Here is a 22,420-nt window from a genome sequence, read left to right on the forward strand (position 1 = left end):
ATAGAAAATAAAAGAGAAAATAAAAAGAAGATGAAATAGAGAATAAAACAAAATCAAATAAAGATAAAATAGAAAAAATAAGGATAAGCAAAGTAGAAAATAAAATAGAAAATGAAAGAAAACGGTACAAAAGAAATAAAGCAGAATAAAAGGAATTCAGATAAGAAGAATGAAATATTGAAATAGAATAAAAGAACATAGAGTAAGATAAACCATAATAAAATGTAAAACCACGATAGAACACGAACTGTCCCCCCCCCCCCTTTCCCCTCCCCGCCCGTCCCTCCCGCGGGCGGGGGCGGCCCCTTTAAGAGGAAGTAGCGCCGGCGGCGCGCGGGAGCGGCGGGAGCGGCGGCGCGCGGGACGTGCTGCGGCCGCGCTGAGGGGGAGCTGCGGCCCGCGCGCTGTGCGCGTCCGCGGCGAGGAGCGCGGCCGGCAGGTGCGGGGGTCGGGGGCAGGGGGGACGCGGGCGGTGTGAGGGGACACGGGAGGGGCCGTGAGGGAGGAGGGCGCTGCGGGACGGGCTCGGAGGGGCACCGGGAAAGGGGCCGCGTGTCGCAGCCCTGCCCACGTGTCCCCCCAGCCCCGGTGGCCGCGGGGCCTCGGCGGGGCCGGGACCTGTTGAGCCGCGGCCGCCGCGTCCCCGCTCTGGGATGGTTGTGTTTGCCTGGGCGGGGGGCGATGGCGGCCGGAGCCCCCTCAGGAGGAACGGGGCGGGCATCAGGGCAGGGAACGGCCCGTGCTGCCCCGGCCCGGAGGAGAAACCTCTTGGATGGGACAGAGCAGAGCTCTGGCTGCTGGGCACAGCCCCCTCCCTCCTGAGGGGCCGGGACCTGCTGCAGGATTCATGAGCAAACGAAAAATTCAAAATGAGGGAAAAAAACTATCGCAGAGAGTAAGGGGGTTGGTGGCACAACTGTGAAGTTACAGCTTGCAACTTCCCTATTTTACCGCACCTCTCCCTCCCGCCTTTCTCCAGCCCAGCTGCCGCAGGTAAAGGCATAGCCCTGGAGTTCAGACCTTTCGATCTCTAAACTGGTTGGGGAATGGGGAATTTTCCATTTTTTTCAGGTCGTGGTAAGCCACGGCTCAGCTGTCATGAGGGAGAACTTGTCAGGAGAACTTGAAAGCAAACTTCTGCTCTGCTTCTGTCTCTTGCTGCGGGCTCGGGAATCCTGATCTTACAGAGCTGCCTCTGATCTGTGGCACAGTGAGCTCAGCTCCTTCAGAGAAAGCTGTGTGAGAAGGACAGGCAAAAGGAAAGGGCAGGGGATCTGAATTGTCCAGTGTCCAGCATAGATGTTTGGGAAAAGCATTTCTGTCAGTGCTAGTGAAAGGCAGGATTCCCTCCTCCTAGAGCTTGGAGCTGCAGAGTGGCCACACTGTCTGGATTTCCATCCCTTTGTTAAAGCCCCTTTCCAGTCTGGAAATCTTTTGCCAAGTTGCAGGGCAGGGAGAAATTTTGCTGGGAGATGTGAAACTCCCCCAGCCACCTGTTTATCACAGTCCCCAGGGCTTTGTCCTTGCACTCTGCTTCCTTTCCCAACTTTAGGCTCACATCCAGCTCCCTCTGGATGTCTATCACTGGTCTCTGGACTGTGTATCCCATGTTTCACTTTCTGTCTTAGTCACTTACTGTGAGGTGAACCTGGGGTCAGCTTGTGGCTCTTCAAAATCCCCAGAAAGGGGGAGAGGAGCATTGGGAATTCTTGCCAATGGTGGCAAAACCTGGAGCTGTTGGTTTGTAGTGAGGAGTGCAGGTGCTGAGCAGGGTTCCCTGTGTCTGGCTCACCTTGCAGCTCCTGGGATGCTCTGTTGACACCTGGGGTTGCACTGTCCCCTGTGCCATCACCAGACATGGAAATGGGCTCTCCCATGTGCTTGGGGAGCTTGGAGTAGACTCAGCATCCCCAGCAAAGTTGTCCTGATTCACTTCAGCTGCCTCTGGAGCTGTTTGCCAGCTGCTTCCTTGTCCACATCTAACATGGCCCTTATACTGATGGGGAGAAGGGTATCCCCCACATGGAATGGGGTGATTTAGTCCCTCTTGGAGGTTGGACTGTCCAGATCTGTGCTGTGCTTGGTCACTCCTGCTCCTCTCTGGGGGCCAGGGATCTCCATGGCCACACTAATGAAAGAGAAAATGTCCCCTATGAGTAGTGAAAGTATCTGGGGTCAGAGCACAGAGATTGCAAAACCTTTCCAGTCCTGTCCATAGGTTTGGGAAGGGAATTGCTTTCAATTTCTGAGTTTTAATTTCTGGTAAGACAGGGAAGTGTTTTCTGGTTCTTGACCCATAAATGCTGCTGTAAGTGGATCCAGAACCAGCTTTGCTGGAGGTTTATCAGCTTATCTTTAGGAATATGTAATACCCAGCTAATGCTGTCAATAGAGTGCACCTTAGGCTGCACCTTTATCCTCCTTTTTCCAGAGGCCCCTGGGAGGCAGAGTTATCCCTGAGGCCTGGTTTGGTCTGCTGCCTGCTTCCCTCTGGAGCTGGTGCTGTGGGAGAGGTGCTGCTCTGCTCCTGGTGAAATTGGGTGGGTTGTTGCTCCGGATATGTGAAGCAGAAGGGAGGGCAGAGGAAGGGATGGAGTCAGCAAAGGCCAGAAAAAAACCCCAGCAAAACAACAACTTTTGCAAATGGGCAAACCCAGAGCAAAACAATCTATCACACTCTGTCAGCTCTGACTTCCTGCAGAAAACCTGGCTGAGGTCCCAAAGGGCTGGTGCTGGTGTTGGGTCAGTGTGAGTGAGACGAGGCCACCGTGGTGATGCTGTGACCCTGTGCTGATTCCAGGATCTCGTGGGACAGAAGGTGAGCTGCAGCCACCCAGACTATGGCTGAGGTTGCAGTGGGAGCTGAGCTGGCCCCGTGGCAGCACTGAAAGGCCCTGCATTTTCTACAGGCCTCTCTTGGGGCTCTTGTCTGGCTGCCTTTGCTTCCCTCTCTTTCCTCTCGCTCTGTGATGTGGTTGGTGTTGAGGTGGTCTTCAGCTCCACATCCATGAGCTTGTTCTGTGCCTGTGGCTGTGCTAAAGGATTGAGTTTCTCCCATATCTCCTGCCAGGGCAGGAGAGGCCTCGTGGGCCTCTGCTGTCAGCAGGAAACAATCCTGCCATTCATCCCAACGTGTGACATTAACATGGGGAAAAGGGGTGTTTGTCCCTGGGATTAGCCACGCTCTGGGAAAGGCTGGCCGTGTGGCCAGCTCGTGCTCCAGCTCAGCCCTGGGGTGTGATCCCACACTTCCTGGGATCCCAGCCCCCTGTTAGAATGGTGCCATAGTCATTTCATCATCCTAATGCAAATTTCATGCTCCTAACTGATGTTAGCTTTTACTTGGGTGGGGACAGATCCCAAAGTTTGAGGAAATGGAACTGTTGTAGGCCCAGAAATATCCGTGTCCAGTGAGGATAGTACAGAGCCTGCACAAGCAGGGAGAGACAAGCAGCTCAGCTGGGACTTGATAAACAGCAGCCTGCCCTTCCAGCCCTGTAGTGAGGACAGCGAGAAGCCTTCCCAAAGGACCAGGCTGCTCTGGGACCTGGAGAAGAGGGAGCTGCTCCTACCATGCCATCACTGGCCATGCTCTGCCCTGGAAATACGTGTGTGTGCAGTTAACCTGTGTGCTGGAGTCGTGACCCAGCTTGTCAGCTTAGCAGAGCCCTGCAAAGCCTGCAGCGGATTAGCTCTGCCTCCACACGCAGCCCCATCCCGGCTGGATCCATGGAAACCTTCCAGCAGGGCTCTGACATTGCAATGGATGCAGATGTCACGTAAGAGGCAGCAGGGCTGGCCCTGAGTCAGTAACACCCGGGGCTCCGTGGGGCTCCCTGCAGTCACTGCTGTTCCACGGGAACAGTTGGAAATCCAGCATCTGCTGCCTGACCTTCCCCTTTGGGGAGGGAAGCAGGAGGGGACCTTTTACAGAACTTACTTTCTCGTGTGGCTTTTCTCCCTCTGTTGCTGTGGGGAGGAAGGCCAGGGGGACAAACCATGCTGGAAATTTGGGGTTCTTGCCTTCTCTCTCCCTTGCCTGACTGGGTTTTCCAGCCTCCCCAGTGCTCTCTGCCTCACCTGCCCTCCCTCAGCATTCCTGTGCAGTGTGAGCAGTGTCACCCTTAACATCCCCCCTGTCACTGCCCATGGTCTGAATGTAAATCCTGAGCTTGGTGCCTGAGCTCCAAGCAATAAATTCCCTGTTCATCCATCTGCCCGGGATGGATGCTGGTGTCTCACTGCTGCCTGCCCTGGCTTCTCTGCTCCAAGCAGCAGCACTCCCACCTGCAGCTCTTGATGGGCTCTGCCAGAGCTCCCCTCACCTCTGGTGGGTCTTCTGCTATCTCAGATATGGCTTAATTTCACAGGGCTTCCCTTTATTCCATTAACTAGCTTGACGTCAGGATTGTCTGGAATGCTTGGCCTTTCAGGGGCAAAGGAGATGCCAGTTAAAGCCCAGGATAACTGTTTCTGGCCTTTTCTCATGCCTTTTCCTTTCCTCATGCATATGGCTCTGCCTCTCCATGGCTTGGAGATGTGTCAAGAGCCTGTCCTGCTCCTAAACCAACCTCTTCCCTTCTCCTAAGCCACCCTCTTTCCAGGAAGGGCCTGAAGAGGTGGGAAGTCCCAGGAGATGTGGGAAGTCCCAAGGGAACTGTACCGTTTCTCACTTGGGAATTTCCAAATTATGCAGCAGATTGGAATAGCGGGGCCTGGGGGTGGCTGGCAACAGGCAGGACCTTCTTTAAGCCGACTCTGGTGAAAGACAAAAGGCTCTTTGTTTGCCCAAACCTTGGGAATTCAGCATTTCCAGAGTGCCCCTGTTCAGATTTGGTTGCGGAGGCTGCTGTAAAGCACTTTCTAAAGGAAGAATGTGGATGTTGCCCTGCAGAGCAGCAGAATGGGGTGGGACTGCTGTGTGCCCGGGCTGGGGCTGGAGGTGCAGCTGGGCTGGGTCGAGCTGCTCCGTCTCCAGAAACTTCTGAGCAGCTTCAGCTGCCGGGACTGAGCGCGGGGCACGGACGGGGAAGGCAATGCCGAAGGGAACGGCCGTGGCAACACGGAGCGATCCTGCGGGAGGAAAGACAGAGCTTGCAGAGGGGAAGGATTAGCTTTTGGGAAAACATTGGCAGCTGCCTGGGCCGGGAGGCTCCAGTCAGTGCCAGACAGGAAGCGGCTGACGTGGAAGTGCCGGCTGGCCGGGATTATGAATGGCCAGAGGTGCCTCCCAGCCACACTGAGCCCTCCTCGCCCTGCCCTGCCCTGCCCTTCCCAAGGTAAGCACGGGGCAGACCTTCGCTCCTCATATCACGAATCCATTCAAAAGAGCAGCTGGAAGTCTCGTCCTGGGAAGACAAGCCCTTGTTTGTTGCCAGACTGGCTCTGGAGGCGCAGAAACTGGCTGCCATTAGTGCAGTGCGGCTGCCAGGATTGTTCTGGTCCCTGCTCTCTGTAGTAAAATCTCTCCTTTGATGGGAGAAAACCAGGATCATCCTGTCCCGAGACACTGGGCTAGTGCAGAGTGGGCATGGGAAGGGATGTGTGAAAGGAGGGGGGTGGAATTATGGAAAAAATGTGCGTGTGCGTCCGTATTGGCTGTATTGTGCATCTTGCCTGTTTGAAGCTGCTTTTCTTCTCTTTCTCACTCTGTAAATTCATGCTTTTACTTGAAATGCTCAGTGCATCCAAAATGCCTTTATCAGGGCTGCTTTACGAGTCAGGAAGGTTTTGTGTACTGTGTTGGCATTAAGAGCCCTTCAGGGGGAAGCAGGATTGTGGCTCCTCTATCCTGGGTAGTTCTGGGGACACTTGGGTGTCACAGGCTCCCCACCCAAGGGTTAGGAGCAGCTGGACTCGGTGGGATTCAGGGACAGCAGCCTGGCTTCCCTGATAGGAAGCTGGACAAATCCCTGGTTTGGAGAGCTGCTTGCTCCCTGGGCTGTGCTGTGCTGTGCTGAAGGGCTGTTCTAGCAGAGGCAGCAGGATGTGGCCAGCCCGGCGCTGGGGTCACGGAGGAGGGAGGTGGCCTCGTGTCTGACCCCTCCCCAGCTGCGGAGCCTCCGGCTTGTGGCCGCCCATGAAACAAACGGGGAGGTTTTTTTCCCCTCTTTTGAAAAAGGAAGCTCAGCCTCGGCGCCTGCCAGCACTGGCAGAGGGTGCAGAGCTGGGCTGAGCCCTCTGCAGGAGTGACCTGCTGAGGCCAGGAGCACAGGTAGGAGCTTGCTGACTGCTGCCTTGCTGGTTTTGCCCTGCCTTGCTGGTTTTCCCCTGGCTGCTGTTAAACCCCTGTGCAGTGTTGGCAGCAGAGGGGAGCATGGAGTGCTGCTGGGGCTGGCACTGATGGAGCAGTCATGGGACTCCTGGAGTCCTTTTTGGGCCATTCTGCCTCTGTAGGCAGGGCAGGATCTGTTGGGAGCTCTGCTGGCTCCTGGAAAACCTCGGGATGGCTGCAGCAGGGCACAGAGGGTTTCCTGGTGTTTTGGAGGAGGTGACTGTTCCCTTTTCCAGACTCTGAGCTGTCTTTACAAGTGACCAAGAGTTGGGAAGCAGCTGCCTGAACTTCCTCTGCTGTTGGAGCAAGGCAGCTCCTCATGATCCACCATTCCTGGGAAGAGGAATGAGGAAGGGAAGAGGAATGGCAGGACAATGCCAGCAGCCCTGGCAGCAAAACCAGCACAGGACTGGAGCTGCACAAGTAGGGAGTCAGAGAAAAGGAGCTTTTGGGATAGGAGGGGAAGGGAGGGCCAGGCCTTGAGACCCCTGGGCAGGCAAGTCCAGCACAGTAGGGAGCTGCTACTCCTGCCGTGTCCCTGGGATAAATAAGCTGGAGGTGTGTTCATGGGCTGGACAGCCCACAGGGGTCATGGGCTCTGTGATCCTGAGCAGTAGCCAAGGTCCTCTCGGAGCACCAGTGACGTCTGCTGTGATCTTGGCTGGCTGAAAGGAGGAGGCAACAAAATGTACTGAGGCTTGTTTGGGAGGGGAGTGTTTTTTCCCTCACCTTTAAAGCTTTCAGATAGCATCCAGGTGCTTTGCATGTCCCATTTCCCAATTGTCTTTAACCTTTCCTTTCCCTTGTGTGCGGGGGCGGTGTCAGCTGTGACTCCTGCCTGTGGAAGTAGGTGTTGTACAGATGATATCATCCCCGAGCAATGTCAGGGATGCTTTGGTCTCTGTGCCTCTTTATTTTTATTTTTTTTCCTAGAGCTAAATGTTTCTTTTAGCTCATAGCAGTCAGAGACCGTAATTAAATAGGCTGCATCTGCCTGATGTCTCAGCTACTCATTTTGCTAATGCTTCACACAGATGCTGAATCGTCTGAGAGACAATTGCTGCTGTGTTGAGCTCCCCAGTTCTCAGGGATCATGTCTCCACAGGATCAGGAATTTGTCTGTAGGATGAGTACTGCCTCAACACCAAGGGTCTCTCTGCCCTGCACAGAGACCCTGACAAATGGGAGGGCTGGGAAATCCCCAACCATGTGACAGGTGACAAGGGCAAGTGTCAGACCCTGCCCTGGGGTGGGGCAGCCCTGGATGCAGGGACAGGCTGGCAATGAGAGGCTGGAGAGCAGCGCCCTGGGAAGGGACCTGGGGGTCCTGGTCGGTGCCAAGTTGGATCTGAGTCACCACTGGCAGCCCAAAGGGCCCCCGTGTGCTGGGGCACCAGGCCAGGGAGGGATTGTCCCACTCTGCTCTGCACTGGGGCAGCCTCACCTCCAGTGCTGGGGCACCTTGGGCACCACAGGGTCAGAAGGAGCCAAAGCTGTTGGAGAGTGTCCAAAGGAGGGACCCGGAGCTGGGGAAGGGCTGAGGAGCAGCTGAGGGCACTTGGCTCGTTCAGCTGGAGCAGAGGAGACTGAGGGGAGACTCCTCGGGGGCTGCAGCTCCTGCCGAGGGAAGGCAGAGGGGCAGGGGCTGAGCTCTGCTCTGGGACAGGGCCAGGAGCCCAGCAAGGGCTGGAGCTGTGTCAGGGCTGGCATGGAGCTCAGGGAAAGGTTCTTCCCCCCGAGGGTGCTGGGCACTGCCCAGGCTCCCCAGGGAATGGTCCCGGCCCCAAGGCTGCCAGAGCTGCAGGAGCGTTTGGACAGCGCTCTCAGGGATGCTCAGGGTGGGGCTGTTGGGGGCTGGGCAGGGCCAGGGGCTGCACTGATCATCCATGAGGGTCCCTTCCAGCTCAGAATATTCTGGGAGTCTATGAAGAGTCTCTCTATCCTACTCAGATGAGAAAAGTGGTTGGTGTTTGTTTCTTGATATATGGGGCTAAAACCAGGGGATGTTTGGTTTTACCGTTGGGATTTTTACTCCATCCACATCCATGCCAGGCCCTGCAGTGCAGATCCTCCAGAAGAGAAACAGGGATGGAGTCACACTGCAGCAGGGATGCTGTGGGTGCTCCAGGGAGCCCCGTGGAGGGCGGTGCTGCTGCTGCTTTGTGGCTTCTTGTGTGAGAGGATGTGTTTTCCTCCATCTCCAGTGCAGGGAGCTCATCACAAGTGCTTCCCTGCACTTTCTGCTGGAAGCAGCAGCAGCCTCAGCACCTGCTGCCCACATTGCTGGTTCCTGGGGCTGTGCCTCATTCCGGGGTGGGCGCAGTCCCTGAAGCTTCCGGCTCTGCCACAGGATGTGGCCAGGCTGTGACACAGCTCCTGGTAACCAGCACTGCTCAGCTGTCTCTCCACACCCTCCACTTCTTCCTCTGTCACGTCTGGGGCAGGATCACACTCCAAAGGACACGTCTGCCAGGGGTTCATGCTGCATTTGCCTCCCCTGAGGTGGTTTATGGGGTCACAGCAGCTGTTTTGGCAGCAGGAAGGCCAGGTTGGATGGGGCTTGGAGCAGCCTGGTCTAGTGGAAGGTGTCCCTGCACACCAAAGGTGTCCCTGCCCATAGCAGGGAATTGCAACTGGATGGTCTTTAAGGTCCCTTCCAACCCAAACCATTCCATGATGATGTCTGCTCTGGGTTCACCTCTCAGCCTGTGGTGGATCTCACTGAACCACACTAAAATGCTTTTAGGGTTTCTGCTAACACATTGTAGCCCATGTTGGGGTTTGGATCCCTCAGCTCCTGCATGGAAGAGGTTACTGAGCCCATTCCCGCAGGAAATGTGGAGCCTGTTCTTAGTGGGGTGAACTGGAGTGGTTTGGGGTTTCTTCCTCACTGTAATTAAATAAGGAAACAAGAGGCCTTGGCTTTAAAGCTTTTTAATCTTTCTCCAGAGAAGAACTGCTGATTAGCACTGCAGCATCTGTTAGAGACGGGCTCGGTTGCAGCCGTGTTTGTCATGACCTTGAGTTTGGGATGTGTTTGCCAGCATCTGAGGACACTATTTACCTATTAGAGCAACACTGTGGCCTCATGTAAATCTAAGCAGATTCTACTTGGGGAAAGGTTTTCTTTTTTTGCTTGCTTATGAAATTATGGGAACTTATTTATGCTATTTAAGGCATCAGCTTAATTTCTATTACTTTATTCATTTCTCTGTCCAGCACATGTAAAATAATATTTTTGGTACACAAAGCTTTCTGCCTTAAGCTTTCATCAAAGAGCAGCCTGTCACAAATTCTGTGAGGGGCTGGATGTGGGAACAAAGGAGGTATAATTAGCTACAGATAAACAGAGCTGTGTTTCTCGTCAGCATCCCTTCAGATCTCAACTTGTGTCTCACCCTTGGAGCTGATTCTTTTCTACAGTCTGGAAGAGGAAGATGAGCTTTCCCTAATCTTCCAGTTTTCAGCTTGTAAACAGAAATGGGAAATATGTTTATGGTCTGTGTGCACCTGCAGAAGAGGCTGTGGCTGCTCTCAGGGCTAGTGTTATTTCAGGGTATTTGCTTTCCGGGTGCCTGAGCTGTGACTTCTTCTTCTTGTTACCCTGCACCCCTTGGTTCCTGTCTCTCACTTTCAGTGGCTGCCTTGGTGGGGGCTGTCTGGCAGCAGCTCTGAGCTCTGTTGTGGGCTGGCCTGACCTGGCTTGGCCTTGTTCCCAAAAGGGGGGATGCAGGGGTGAAGATGGGATTTGGATGAAACCCAGCTGGTTTTACCCTTCTTTGGCAGTGCGTGTGAGCCAAGCAGGCGGTGGCATTTCTGCAGGGGTGGTGTCTCGTGGTGTGGCAATGTCAGGGGGAGTGGCAGCCCCCTCCCATGGCTGTGGGGCCTCTTCCCCCATTCTCACGTGGAACAGGTCAGGAGGTGGCTCTGTTCAGCCCAGGTCACCCCTCCAGCCTCCCCTCCCTTCTGCTCCAGCCGGGGAAGGGAAGGGGGAGGAAGGGAAGCTGCCGTGGGCTCCCCCCTTCTCAGATGTGGGGCAAGGGCCCAGATGGCATCCCAGATCTCTTCCTATGGGATTTAAATGAGGTTTCCTGTTGAGAGAGCTGCTCCTAATCGCTGCCCTTCTGTGCTGTGTTGCAGATCAGGACCAGATGAGCAGAGGGAGGTTTCTGTGAAGATCAGAGTCGCCCCAGCCCTGCCCTGGGAAGTGGCCGCGCCTCCGGCTGTCAGCGCTGTGAGCCTGGAAGCGACCCCAGAGAGGGAAAATGTCCCACGCGTTGAAGCAGGTGTTCAATAAGGACAAAACCTTCCGGCCCAAGCGCAAGTTCGAGCCGGGCACGCAGCGCTTTGAGCTGCACAAGAAGGCGCAGGCCTCGCTCAACGCCGGCCTGGACCTGAAGGTGGCCGTGCAGCTGCCGCCGGGCGAGGAGCAGAACGACTGGGTGGCCGTGCACGTCGTGGACTTCTTCAACCGCATCAACCTCATCTACGGCACCATCAGTGACTATTGCACGGAGCACTCCTGCCCCGTCATGTCGGGGGGGCCCAAGTACGAGTACCGCTGGCAGGACGAGCACAAGTACCGCAAACCCACCGCCCTGTCGGCGCCCCAGTACATGAACCTGCTCATGGACTGGATCGAGGTGCAGATCAACAATGAGGACATCTTCCCCACCAACGTCGGTGAGTTCGGGTCCCAGCTGGGGCTGGGGGGAGGGAGGTGCCTGTGGAGCCTTCTGGAGCCCCTGGTGCTGTTCCAGGGGGTGTAATTTGCTACAGATAAACAGAGCTGTGTTTCTCATCAGCATCCCTTCAGATCTCAACTTGTGTCTCACCCTTGGAGCTGATTCTTTTCTACAGTCTGGAAGAGGAAGATGAGCTTTGTCTATTCTCCCAGTTTTCAGCTTGTAAACAGAGCTGACCCCTGTAGCAGAGCTGTTTCCCTCTGTGCTTCTCAGGTGGGCAGTGCAGTGAGCTCTTGGCAGCTCTTCTGCAGTGCTGAAATGCCCAGAGCTGTGCCAGATCCCACTGGGAGCCGTGGATACCTCGAGGCAGTGGAACAGGAGGCTGCCCTTGGAGCAGTCAGTCTCTGAGGTGGCTCTGGAGTGGTTCATGCTGGGTGCAGGGTGGCTCTCCTGGAGCTGATGGCCAGCCCAGGTCTGAGGCAGAGCTCTGTGTCACCACGTTCCATAATCACCTCCTCTGTTATTATTGGCTGCCTCTGCTCCTCCTGAGGGGTGGGATGCTGGCACAGGCCTGGAGGGAAGGGCCTTGTTTCATCTACTGCCAGGACCATGGCAACAGGAGTTTGGCCTAAGACACCTCAATCTCCATATCCAAACACAGCTTTGAGACAGAGATTGTTGGGTTTTATTTTGTGATGAAGATGGAAGAATTCAGTCTCTAAGGGATCAGGTAAATACAACTGAGCCTATGCAGAGCTTCCATCTCCTGGGATGGAGGAGATGAGGTGCAGCAGAGCTCTCTCCCTCCTGCTCCTGTGTTCATCCCTTTGGAGCTCTGATGGGATGCAGTTGGTCTCTATTTGGGGCACATCTGCCACTTGAACATCCACAGGGATCCTCCATGCTGCCAAAATTCTGCTTAAACCTGGTGTGGAGTGGGCAGAGAGGGGAGGGGAGCCATAAACAGTGCTCAGGCTTGAGACAGCTGAAGCAGCAAACCCTCCCCAGCCATTCTTCTCACGCTGCACAGGCTCTGCTGCAGCTCTCTGGGGACCACACTGGGGGTGTTGGTTCTGTTCTGGGCTGCAGCATGAGCTTCCGACAGCACCAGGGTTGTGGTTTGGGGTTTTTTTACTTGTTACTGTCTTCAGCTCAGCTTTTACCAGATCCTTTAACACTGATTGAAATGCTGCACCTCTGGCAGAGCAAGGAGAGGGTTTAACTCGTCCCTGTTCCTCCAGAAACAGTGTGAACTTTACACCCTGATATCCCACAGAGGTGGCTGCATGGCCAGACTGCTCTGCTGCAGGGGCCCAGCCAAACAGTCCTGGAGCCTTCAAAGAGGACCTTAACAGCTTTAATTTTTAACCAAAGAGCTAGAGATGTACCAAAATAAGGGATAACTGTGGGGAGTTAACAGTTCTTTCCTTTGGGAAGTTGCTTGGTTGTAGCTGGTGTTTTGCACTGTTTATATAAATACATCAAACAGGAGTGGAAGGCTAACTGAAACAACTGCTGGGAATGTGGGCTCTGCTTTCAGTCACAGCAGTGCATCACTCTGTCACTTAAAAAATCTGTGCTTTGAAAAATGTGATCCCAAGGAAAGGAAAAAGGAGCAGAGAGCTGGAAATTACCAGGGACAGAAGCACTTTTGCCTCAATCTGTCCATTTTACCAATTTATTTTAGCCCTAAGCAACCTGTTTTAACTTGACTGAAGGTTTTTCATGGGCACTCTCCCCTTCAGGTACTCCCTTCCCCAAGAACTTCCTCCCAGTGGTGAAGAAGATTCTCTCCAGGCTCTTCCGGGTGTTTGTCCATGTCTACATCCACCACTTCGACAGGATCACCCAGATGGGCTCAGAGGCCCACGTGAACACCTGCTACAAGCACTTTTACTACTTTGTGAAAGAGTTCAATCTCATAGACACCAAGGAGCTGGAGCCCCTGGTGAGTGTCTGGGTGGGCTCAGGTACAGGTGGGGCTCTCAGGGTCTGTGACCAGCACAGGGCTGGGGAGTCACAGAGGGCTCTGAACCTTCTCTGAAGGTGACCTCACTTCAAATCCTGGGGTCAGTTTTGGGTCAGTCACTCCAAGAAAAACATTAAAGGGTGGGAGCATGTCCAGAGATGGAAACAGAGCTGGGGAAGGGGCTGGAGCCCCAGGGGCAACTGAAGGAGCTGGGGGGGCTCAGCCTGGAGAAAAGGAGGCGCAGGGGGGGACCTTGTGGCTCTGCACAACTCCCTGACATGAGGGGACAGCTTGGAGGGCTCAGTCTTGTCCCAGGTAACAAGTGACAGAACAGGAGGGAGCAGTCTCAAGCTGTGCCAGTGGAGGTTTAGATTGGATTTAAGGGAAAATTTCTTCACTGAAGGGGTGGGACAGGCATTGGAAAGGTCTGCCTAGGGCAGTGTTGGAGTCACCATCCCTGGAAGTGCTCAAAAAACATGTGGATGTGACACTTGGGGACATAGTTTAGTGGTGACACAGCAGTGATGGGGTAAGAGTAGACTTGATGATCTTGGGAGTTTTCCAGTCCTTAAGGATTCTGTGGTTCTCTTCTGAAGCTGGTTGCCCAAATTCAGGACCAGTTGGCCTTGCAGTGTGTCAGGAGCCTGAGAGCCAGGATGTGACTGGGATGTGCTGGGAATGGGAATGGTGGGGGGAACATGGCCCTGCCCAACTGGAGCTGTGGGCAGCAATGTCACCCCATGCCTAGGGATGGTATTGACAGCTAAACACGGGGTTTTTCATCCACACCCTCACCTGGGAACCTGGATCCTCCTTCCCAGTCCCTTACCTTCTGTGTCCCTTTGACAGAAGGAAATGACCTCCCGGATGTGCCACTGAGCTCAGACCTGCCTGCTCCCACCTCAGCACCTCTTCTGAGGACTCTGAGCCCCCATCCCACATTGGAGACATGATTCAAGGGGAGAACAGAGACGTTTCGTTGAAGAAATTATATATTTTTAATGAGTTTCAATGTAAAACTGTGATACTGCAGGAATATTTTTTTAAAGATGCTCTAGATTAACTAATTTTTATAGTAATTTCTATAAAAAAGAAAGAAAATATTTTGTGGGCCACTTGATGGGAATGTTGGCTCTCAGAGTGGGGAAGAGCTGCCTGAGCTGCCTCCTCTGTGTGCCCCGAGTGAGCTGAGCCAGACACTTCAGACAGAGCTGTGCTTGGGGCTGGTACTGCCATGGAAGCAGGACCTCCCTTGGGATACACATTTCCCACCTCTGAAGGCAGGGTACAGGACTGGTGTGCATGGATCCCCCAGGTGTGGATCCCCCAGCACCTCTCCACTGGCTGTGAGTCCAGGTGTGGGGCAGAGCTGCTCTGTGCCCACCTGTCCCCAAGGCCTGGCTCTGCTGCACTCCCTCTGAGAGAGCTGGGACTGGGTTCCATCCCATGGCTGCTGCAGTTGGAGGGAAATCTGCCCTCGTGTGTGCCCCTGCACACACAGCCTGGCTGTGGCTCAGCACTGTCCCCACAGGGACACAGATCCACGCTGGCAGCTCCTCATGGGAGCCACCAGAGGGAAGGTGCTGGGACAGGCACCAAGAATTCTCCTCCATCCCCTCCCTTCTGTCCCTCGTGGTACACTGACCCTGCCAGAACCACATCCCACTTCCTGTTGGGGTACAGAGCCTTCTCCCTGTTTCCCAGCATCACCACCCCACACAGCTGTGCACATCTGGGACCAAAAGCTCTGGTGTGCAGCCAGAGCCCCCCTGGCCTCGCCTGCTGCTTGCACGAGGAGAGCTTGGCAGTGCCCCAGGTAGGTAGTGGGTCTACCTAGGATTTGGGGACCAGTAAGTGACCAAACTGCACCACTAACCACTTCTTCCTTCCAAAGCATTCCTGTGCCCTGGGATCTCTGTACATACGTGACTCTCATTTCTCGTCCTGCCGTTGGACACTTGTACAAATAGCACTCGTGCTCTGAAATGGAACCAATAATAAATTATGTTGTATTTACACAGCACACGCCGCCGCACAGCGTCTCGTGACTGCACGTTCGTCAGCCCTTCCCATCAGCAAAACAAACACTGGGTGTTGGGCTCCTTGGGGATTGTGCTGAGAGCTGGATGTGTGCTCCTGGCACAGCTCTGGGAGGTTGGTTGGGTTCCTCCTGCTCTCCAGGTGCCAGGCCCAGGCTGCTCTGAGCCCTGTGCTGGGTCCCGAGGCCACGGGCCCTGACCAGCAGCCCGGGGTTGTCCTGGCTTGTGTCTGCAGTGTCTCTGTTCCCAGGGGTTCTCCCAGCTCTGAGACATAGGTGGAAGTGGCAGAGGGGAATTCCAGCTCACCAACTTGCCAAGAGGCTCCTCTGCCATGGGAAGGAGCTGGGGTGCAGTCATTGAGGCTGGTGAACTAAATTGGGAAAAACTCTGCATTTTGGGGATGCACATTGTTTTCCTGGACAGAAGGGGAGTGAGGGGCTCCCCAGCTGTAGCTCTTCCTGTTCCCTGCCTGCAGCACTGGCTCTTGCCTGTTCCCCTGCCCAGTACAGGTGCTGGGACCACCCTCCAGCTCCTCTCCCAGTGTTTTATGGGTGCAGCTCAGCTGGAGAACGTGCTGTTCCTTGGTGTGGAATATCTCTTTGGCCAGCCTGGGTCAGCTGTCCCAGCCCTGCTCCCCACAGTTGTTGTGCCCCTCCTTGCTGGCAGAGCACGGGACACACAAAGTCCTTGGCTTAGGGTAAGCACTGCTCAGCAACACCAAAACATCGGTGTGTTATCAGCGTTATTCTCATCCCAGGTCCCAAACACGGCCCTGTGCCGGCTCCTGGGGAGACAACTGGCTCTGTCCCAGCTGAAGCCAGGACACCTGCAAGGCCCTGAGTGCTGAGCTGTGGTGGGGCTGCAGGTGGGTGGTGAGCGGTGCTGGCTCAGCCCTCGGAGCCAGGGCAGCTCCTGCCACTGTTCCACACCCAGCTGGAATGCTGTGGGTGCTCAGTCGGGGATGTGGCACCCATCAGCTGTGACCCACAGGGCTGCAGGGCCCTGCCTTCCTCAGCCCCCCTTTCTTTTTGGGGGAAAGACCCTCCCATGGGAGAGCAGCCCAGCCAAGGGGGAGGAGGAAAAGCACCTTTGTGGGAGAAGATGTTGCAGGGCTGGAGGTGGCTGAGCCCAGCAGTGCAGGATGTTGCCCAGACAGGTCTGTGGAGCCACAGCTCAGCCTCGCTCTGCCTCTGCCCCGGCAGCCCCAGCTCCCCTTTCATCTCCCCCGGCTTTCATCTCGTGTGTGCTGCTCCTGAGCTGCAGCTGTGAGGGCTGCAGGGAGCAGGCAGCTGTGAGCCCCCAAACTGGTCCTCCAGGCTGAGCCCTCCAGTGCTGAGCACCCCAAACTGAACCCCCAGTGCTGAGCACCCCAAACTGAGCCCCCAGTGCTGAGCACTCCAGGCTGAGCATCCCAAGCTGAGCCCCCAGTGCTGAGCACCCCAAACTGAGCCCTCCAGGCTGAGCACTCCAGGCTGAGCACCCCAAACTGAGCCCCCAGTGCTGAGCACCCCAGACTGAGCCCTCCAGGCTGAGCATCCCAAGCTGAGCCCCCAGTGCTGAGCCCACCTAAACTGGGCCCTCCTTGCTGAGCCCAGCCTGGTGAGGGGGTTTAGCCTTTAGCTCTCGGTCCTTTCATAGCTCGTCTCCCCCGGCACTGGTTGGGTGCAGAGGCATCACAAAGGCTGTGCTGAGAACCCAGAGAACAGCTTTGCAGATCTGCACTGCAGGGCCTGGCCAAGCAGGTACTGTGCCCAGGGCTCCAGCAGCCTCCCCTCTGCGGGGCTGATCCCTTCCCAAAAAGCACAGATGGCTTCTGCCCCGGAGCTGGAGCGGGCCGGGCTGGCAGCACGCAGGGGGCTGTGCCTGCCGTATGTTCCCTGGGAAATGCTCCTTCCCTGTGCTTCAGAGCAGGGTCTCCTGCTGCTCCCAGGAAGCTGTGGCTTGCCCTGATCCTCCCCTACTGGGCTTCTCCATCCCCTAAACCCTCAGGAGCTCAGGAGCTTCAGGGCCTCAGTTCTGCCATGAATCCGGATTTAGGATCCTGACAACAACATCAATTTGTCACAGATGAGTGATTTGGGGTCAGCCAGTCACCATCAACGCTGTTAGCAGAAGTTATTTTAATATGAATCTACAAAAGTGTGATTTAACAGAGTACAATGGTGAGGTTCCCTCTGGTACTTCCTACATGGATGTAAAAGACTAAAGAAATCAAATTAGAACTGAGCTGGAATGATTTACACTGGGACTGAAGATGTAAAAGGGTAAGAGAGACCTTTCTGTTAGGTTCAGACAAGAACCCCCTGCTTCTTAAACTCCTGATGGACCTTAGGTACAGCCCAGGTCCAGTCTTAGTCTCAGATTTGGACAATAGTTCATATATGAAAGAATTGAATACATGGATTTCATTGGTGTTAATTCAGGGTGTTGTCAGGAGCTGTTGCAAGTTAGGATTTCTCCACCTTGGGTGAAGGTTCTCTCAGTCTCATCTCAAACTCCAAGATGTGTCCCACCTCCAGAGGACATCACAGATGTGCAGTCCAGCTGCAGATTAGGGTGAACTCAAATTGGACTCATCCAAAGATCTGTTGGTGGTGGAAAGGTCTCTGGTCCTTGAGGCACAGGCTTGAGAGGTGTCCCTGCTCCAGGACACCACGACAGTCACACTGCCAGGCAGGGAGAGCTCCAGGCACCCACTGGGGCCTTGGTGGCAGGGTGATGGGATGAAGCAGTTGGCTCACAGGGAGAAGTGCAGGGGGCTCCTTGTACCCACAACTTTCATTGTTCCTTGATAAATAATCTTGGAAAAGCCACCTGCTCTCCAAGTGTTAATCCCACCATTGTTTCTGAGCTCACAAGCATTGATGCTCCCTGGGTCACTCTGCTACTTCATGGGTTTCCTGGACTTCTTGGCTGGGCTCTGGCCTTTTCCTACTCTGGATCCCAAACCAGACCATCACTGGTTTGGTGGAAGGGTTGAGCACATCCATCACAAATCCCAGTAGGGTTTGCTTAAAGTGGGAAGCTGGAAAGTGGGGACAGCCTTTGCACAGCCCCTTGGAAAGCAGCCAAGGAGGGGCAGGGGCTGAGGGTCCCCTGTGGCTGTGTCTGTGGGGTCTGTGGCAGAGCCAAGTCCTGCTGGGTGAGGACAGGGATGCTCCCATCTGCCACCACCTCCCTGGGCAGCAGATCCTGCTCAAAGCAGTGCTGGGGCTGTGCTATGACACAAGGATGTCCTCAGGCTGCCCTGCCCTGCCCTGGGCACTGTCCCAGAGACAGTGGGGGACCCCTCCAGAGGGGCCACGGGGACCATGGGCCATGGACTGTGTTCCCAGCCCCAGGAGGTACTCCCTCATTCCATGCAGCTTTGAGTTGGGGGAACAGGAGCACAGGTGGCACAGGACATGTCCCTGGACAGCTCTGCTGTCACACTCAGCCCCCAGACCCTGGGAGTGCCTCTGTCCCTCATCCCTGCACAGGCAGTGGATGCTTTCCAAGCTCTGAAACGAGCTTTTGTTTGTTCTGTGTTCCCTGGACAGCTGATGCTTCTGGGGCCAGATTCTCCAGGGTCCCTGGCAGCCCTCCAGCCCTCCTCCCATGGGGCCCTTCCAGTTTTGGGCTCCATGGAGGAGGTGACAGCCCTGGCACAAGGGAAGAGTCACCAGCATGGCACGTGCTCCCTCTCCCTTGTATGGCACAGGCCAGGCCAGAGGCCAGCAGCTCCAGGAACATGGGCAGGACCTGGAATGCTTCTGGGAAAATGCTGGAGCTGGGAGGACATGTCCCATCCCCCTGGTGACACTGATACCGAGGGCACCTGCTGCAGGGCCCTCTTCACCCTCTGCTTTACCAGGAGAAGGGGCCCCAGGATCAGTTTTGCTCCTGGTGAACAAATCCCTGCTGACCCCAGTGTCTGCTGGGACACAGCCACCAGCACCCATGTCCTTCAGCACAGGGTGTACAGGCCCTGCTGTGGTTTCAGTGCCCTTTCCAAGGGAGCAGGGGGAATTTTTTGGTGGTTTGGGAGTTTTTCTGCTCCTTCTAAGAAAATGTGCAACGTGCCAGCCTGCACCTCTTCCTGCCACATCCCTGCACTCCCGGGGCTTCCCCAGAGTGACCCAGCTGCATTGGGTCAGAGCTGCTGCTGCAGATTTCCCCTTCCCAGGGAATTGGGAGGAGGGAGAGGGTGAAAAGAGCCTGGGGTGTTCAAAGTCCTCCTGAAAATGCTTTTCCCATTTGCTGCTATCTGCTAAGACAGGACTCCCACTGTGACACAGCACCAGCCCTCTCCCTGCCCTTCTCCCAGACACCCCAAAACCACAGCTCCTGCAGCCCCTGCCCCTTGTTTTGGGGGCTGCAGGGATTTCCCTCCTGGAGGAACTTAGTCCATCTTTCCAATAGATCCCTGGGCCAAGCCCCATCCCAAAGCAGGAGCTGGGAAAGCCGAGCAGGTTCACCCCAGCCCCTTCCCCGCAGCAGAAAGGGAGTGAGGCACCAGGGCCCTGTCCCTGGGAGATATGGGTGCACTGGCACCCCTGGCAGGGTGGGGACTTGGGGTGCACTGCAGACCTGGCAGGAGCTGCCAAAACTCTCCCAGTGGCTTCAAGGTGAGGAGAAAGAACGAGGATCCACCAGCACAGGAACCAGCTCAGCCATGAGGCTGTGTGTGCCTTGGGTGTGGGGAGGGGTGGGGTGTGTGTGTGTGTCTCTGTGTCCCTGTGTGTGTCCCCTGTGTCCCTTGTGCTCCCCATCCCTCCCACTCCTCCTGTCCCACCCCAGCACCAGGAGTGCCAAACCTCCGGGTTTCTGCCCAGCAGGAAATTCCAGGGTTTTTTGCAGGATTTTTTCATTTGACACAGAGCCAGGGTTCCAAATCCTCCAGCTTCCAGGGGCGGGAAGCTGGGCCCTCCTTGGGCCAGGGAAGTAACACACGGAAAAAGGAGGTTTGTTTATTTTCCCTTCCAAAGCAGAGCAGTGGGGTGGGAGGGGAAGCCCTGCACAGCCCCGGGCAGCCGCCTGCCCACGCTGGGCACATCCAGGGGCAGTGGGCAGCCACGAGGGGCTCAGGGCACAGAGGGGTGGCAGGGTGGCCACCATCCCTCCGGCCCTTCACTCTCCCTCTGCTCCCTGGCCAACAATAGCCGCCTTCCGGCACAGCCCCGCTCGCTTTCCTGTTTTCCCTCAGCCGGGCTCGCAGTGTGGGGCTCCAGCAGCTCCTGCAGACCCCACAAGATTGTGTGTCCTGGTGGAACACAGAGGTGTGGGGACAGATGACACCCTGGGGACACAGCAGGAGGCTCAGCATTAGTGGATCCTGGGGAGAGCTGGGACATGGGGAATTTGCTGCTGCCAGCCCCATGTTTGCAGCCCTGGGATGCTGGAAGTGATCAGGAGGAGGGAGGGGGCTGGGGGGCTCAAAGCATCGAAATTTGTGTTTCCCTGAAAAAGCTTTAGGCAGCCTGAGCTGCTGCCTGTGAGCTGCCAGCGCTGCCTGGGGCCAGCAGGGCCTGTCCATGTGTGTCCCCACAGCAGGAGCCACCAGTGCAGGGACCTGTGATGGCCCCAGAGCTGGGATGTCCCAGGGGATGTTCGGGCTGGACCCTGCACCCAGCAGGTGAGGGGGAGAGGGAGAGGCCTGGTCCTGTGGGGGAAACGTGGGTGGTACACTGGGATAAACACAGGTGCAGGCAAAAAACAACACATGATCACACGTCTGTGTGTGTGTATGTGTGTGTGTGTGTGTGTGTGTGTGTCTGTCTGTGTTTGTGTGTCTCTGTGTGTCTGTCTTTGTGTCTCTGTGTGTCTGTCTGTGTGTCTGTGTGTGTCTGTGTGTGTGTCTGTATGTGTCTGTGTGTCTGTGTGTGTGTCTGTGTGTGTGTGTGTGTGTGTCTGTCTGTGTGTCTGTATCTGTGTGTCTCTGTGTGTTCATGCAAACACCCCCGGGCCGATGCTCTGCCCTTGCAGACACGAGTGTTTCTGTGCACATTCCCTGGCTGCAATTCCACAGGGCTGAGCACGGGGAAGGGAAGGCCGGAGAAGAGGAGCCTGTCCCGTGTCCCTGTGCCCAGCTGGCTGCTGTGACCCAAGGCTGCTGCCACACCTGGCTGGAAACCTCCCCCTGAGTGTGCCCTGAGTGTGCACAGCAGTGTGACCAGCACAGGGGACAAACACGCCAAGGTGACACCAGGGCCACCCGGGGAGCAGGGGGTGGGCACTGGGCACACATGGGCACGCAGAGGGCACAGTGACACGTGGGGAGCACGCAGAGGACACGCAGGTGACATGACACAGCACACGTGGCACACACAGTGAACACGCTGCCACCGCCCCAGCCTCCCACACGGTGACAGGGACCCCCCTGGGCCCAGCCCAGCCCTGGGCGCCCCCAGCACGCCTGGCACCCCTGGGTGGCCCCAGGGCCTTGGCTCTGCCCTGTCATTCCTGGCTCCCTGACCTACATGGTGGTGGGTACAACTTGAGGATGCCTGGCTCCTCAGGAGCCCCAGGAGGGGAAGGGACCCCCCTGTCCCCTCTGACCCCCCAGCAGTGGGGACACCACCACTCACCCCTGCCCCCAGCCCAGATTTACTGGGAGCCCTCATTAGCAGCACTGACAAACACAGGGCGGGGAAGGCCGAGCTGCCCTGGCGGGGGATGCAGGAGGAGCCATCAGGGCCTGGAAAAGCGGGAATTTCAGCAGATTTTGGGAGGGGGATGGCCAGGACCCCACTCCAGGCTGGCACCGGGCTTAGATGCAATGCAAATCCCCCCCCCAAACACCCCCCACCAGCAGGGAGAGGAGGGTGGGGGGCAGAGCAGGGGAGCCCCACAGGGTGGGGGGCAGGGGGAGGTGCCGATGGCAGCGGGGGGGGGGGGGGGGGGGTCTGTGGAGATGGGGAAGGGTCCAGGGGTGTTGACAGCAGTAAGGGGGGGCTGGGGGTGCCAATGGTGGAGGGGGGGTCTGGGGGTGCCGTGGCAGTGAGGGATGTCCCAGGGGTGCCCATGGCGGTGACGAGGAGGGTTTGGAGGTGCAGATAGTGCCGGGGGGGCGCTCTGGCGGTGCCGGGGCATCCGGGGGTGCCGTGGCTGTGACGGGGGGTCCGGGGGTGCCGTGGCGGTGACAGGGCGGTCCGGGGGTGCCGTGGCTGTGACGGGGGGTCCGGGGGTGCCGTGGCGGTCCGGGGGGTCCGGGGGTGCCGTGGCTGTGACAGAGGGGATAGGGGGTGCCGCGGCTGTCCGGGGGGGTCCGGAGGGGGTCCGGGGGTGCCGTGGCTGTGACGGCGGTCCAGGGGGTCCGGGGGTGCCGTGGCTGTGACGGCGGTCCAGGGGGATCCAGGGGTGCCGTGGCGGTCCGGGGGGTCCGGGGGTGCCGTGGCTGTGACAGGGCGGTCCGGGGGGTCCGGGGGTGCCGCGGCGGGGCCGGCGCAGCCAATGCGCGGGGCGGGCGGTGAAG

At 56.6% G+C, this 22,420-nt stretch overlaps 1 protein-coding gene across 4 annotated transcripts; it reads left to right on the plus strand.

Annotated features, from left to right (window-relative positions):
* The first annotated feature begins 314 nt into the window (after nt 1-314).
* MOB3A (MOB kinase activator 3A) lies at nt 315-14,951 on the plus strand. Of its 4 annotated transcripts, none has more exons than XM_056512784.1 (4): nt 315-439; nt 10,415-10,957; nt 12,705-12,907; nt 13,778-14,951. In XM_056512784.1, the coding sequence occupies exons 2-4, from the start codon at nt 10,540-10,542 to the stop codon at nt 13,805-13,807; spliced, it is 651 nt and encodes a 216-aa protein (XP_056368759.1). In that variant the 5' UTR covers nt 315-439; nt 10,415-10,539; the 3' UTR covers nt 13,808-14,951. The 4 variants fall into 4 exon arrangements, with proteins under 4 accessions (XP_056368759.1, XP_056368758.1, XP_056368757.1 ...); XM_056512783.1 differs by lacking the exon at nt 315-439 and adding an exon at nt 2,691-2,818; XM_056512782.1 differs by lacking the exon at nt 315-439 and adding an exon at nt 4,811-5,279.
* Nucleotides 14,952-22,420: the final 7,469 nt, after the last annotated feature.

This window comes from Oenanthe melanoleuca, chromosome 28, assembly GCF_029582105.1.
Source record: "Oenanthe melanoleuca isolate GR-GAL-2019-014 chromosome 28, OMel1.0, whole genome shotgun sequence".
In the NCBI taxonomy this organism is placed as follows: Eukaryota; Metazoa; Chordata; class Aves; order Passeriformes; family Muscicapidae; genus Oenanthe; species Oenanthe melanoleuca.

Excerpts from the sequence above, each read along its gene's own strand:
- MOB3A (XM_056512784.1), top strand. The coding sequence starts at position 10,540 with ATGTCCCACGCGTTGAAGCAGGTGTTCAATAAGGACAAAACCTTCCGG. Across the intron at positions 10,958-12,704 it reads CATCTTCCCCACCAACGTCG|GTACTCCCTTCCCCAAGAAC; the intron begins GTGAGTTCGGGT and ends TCTCCCCTTCAG. Across the intron at positions 12,908-13,777 it reads CCAAGGAGCTGGAGCCCCTG|AAGGAAATGACCTCCCGGAT; the intron begins GTGAGTGTCTGG and ends TCCCTTTGACAG.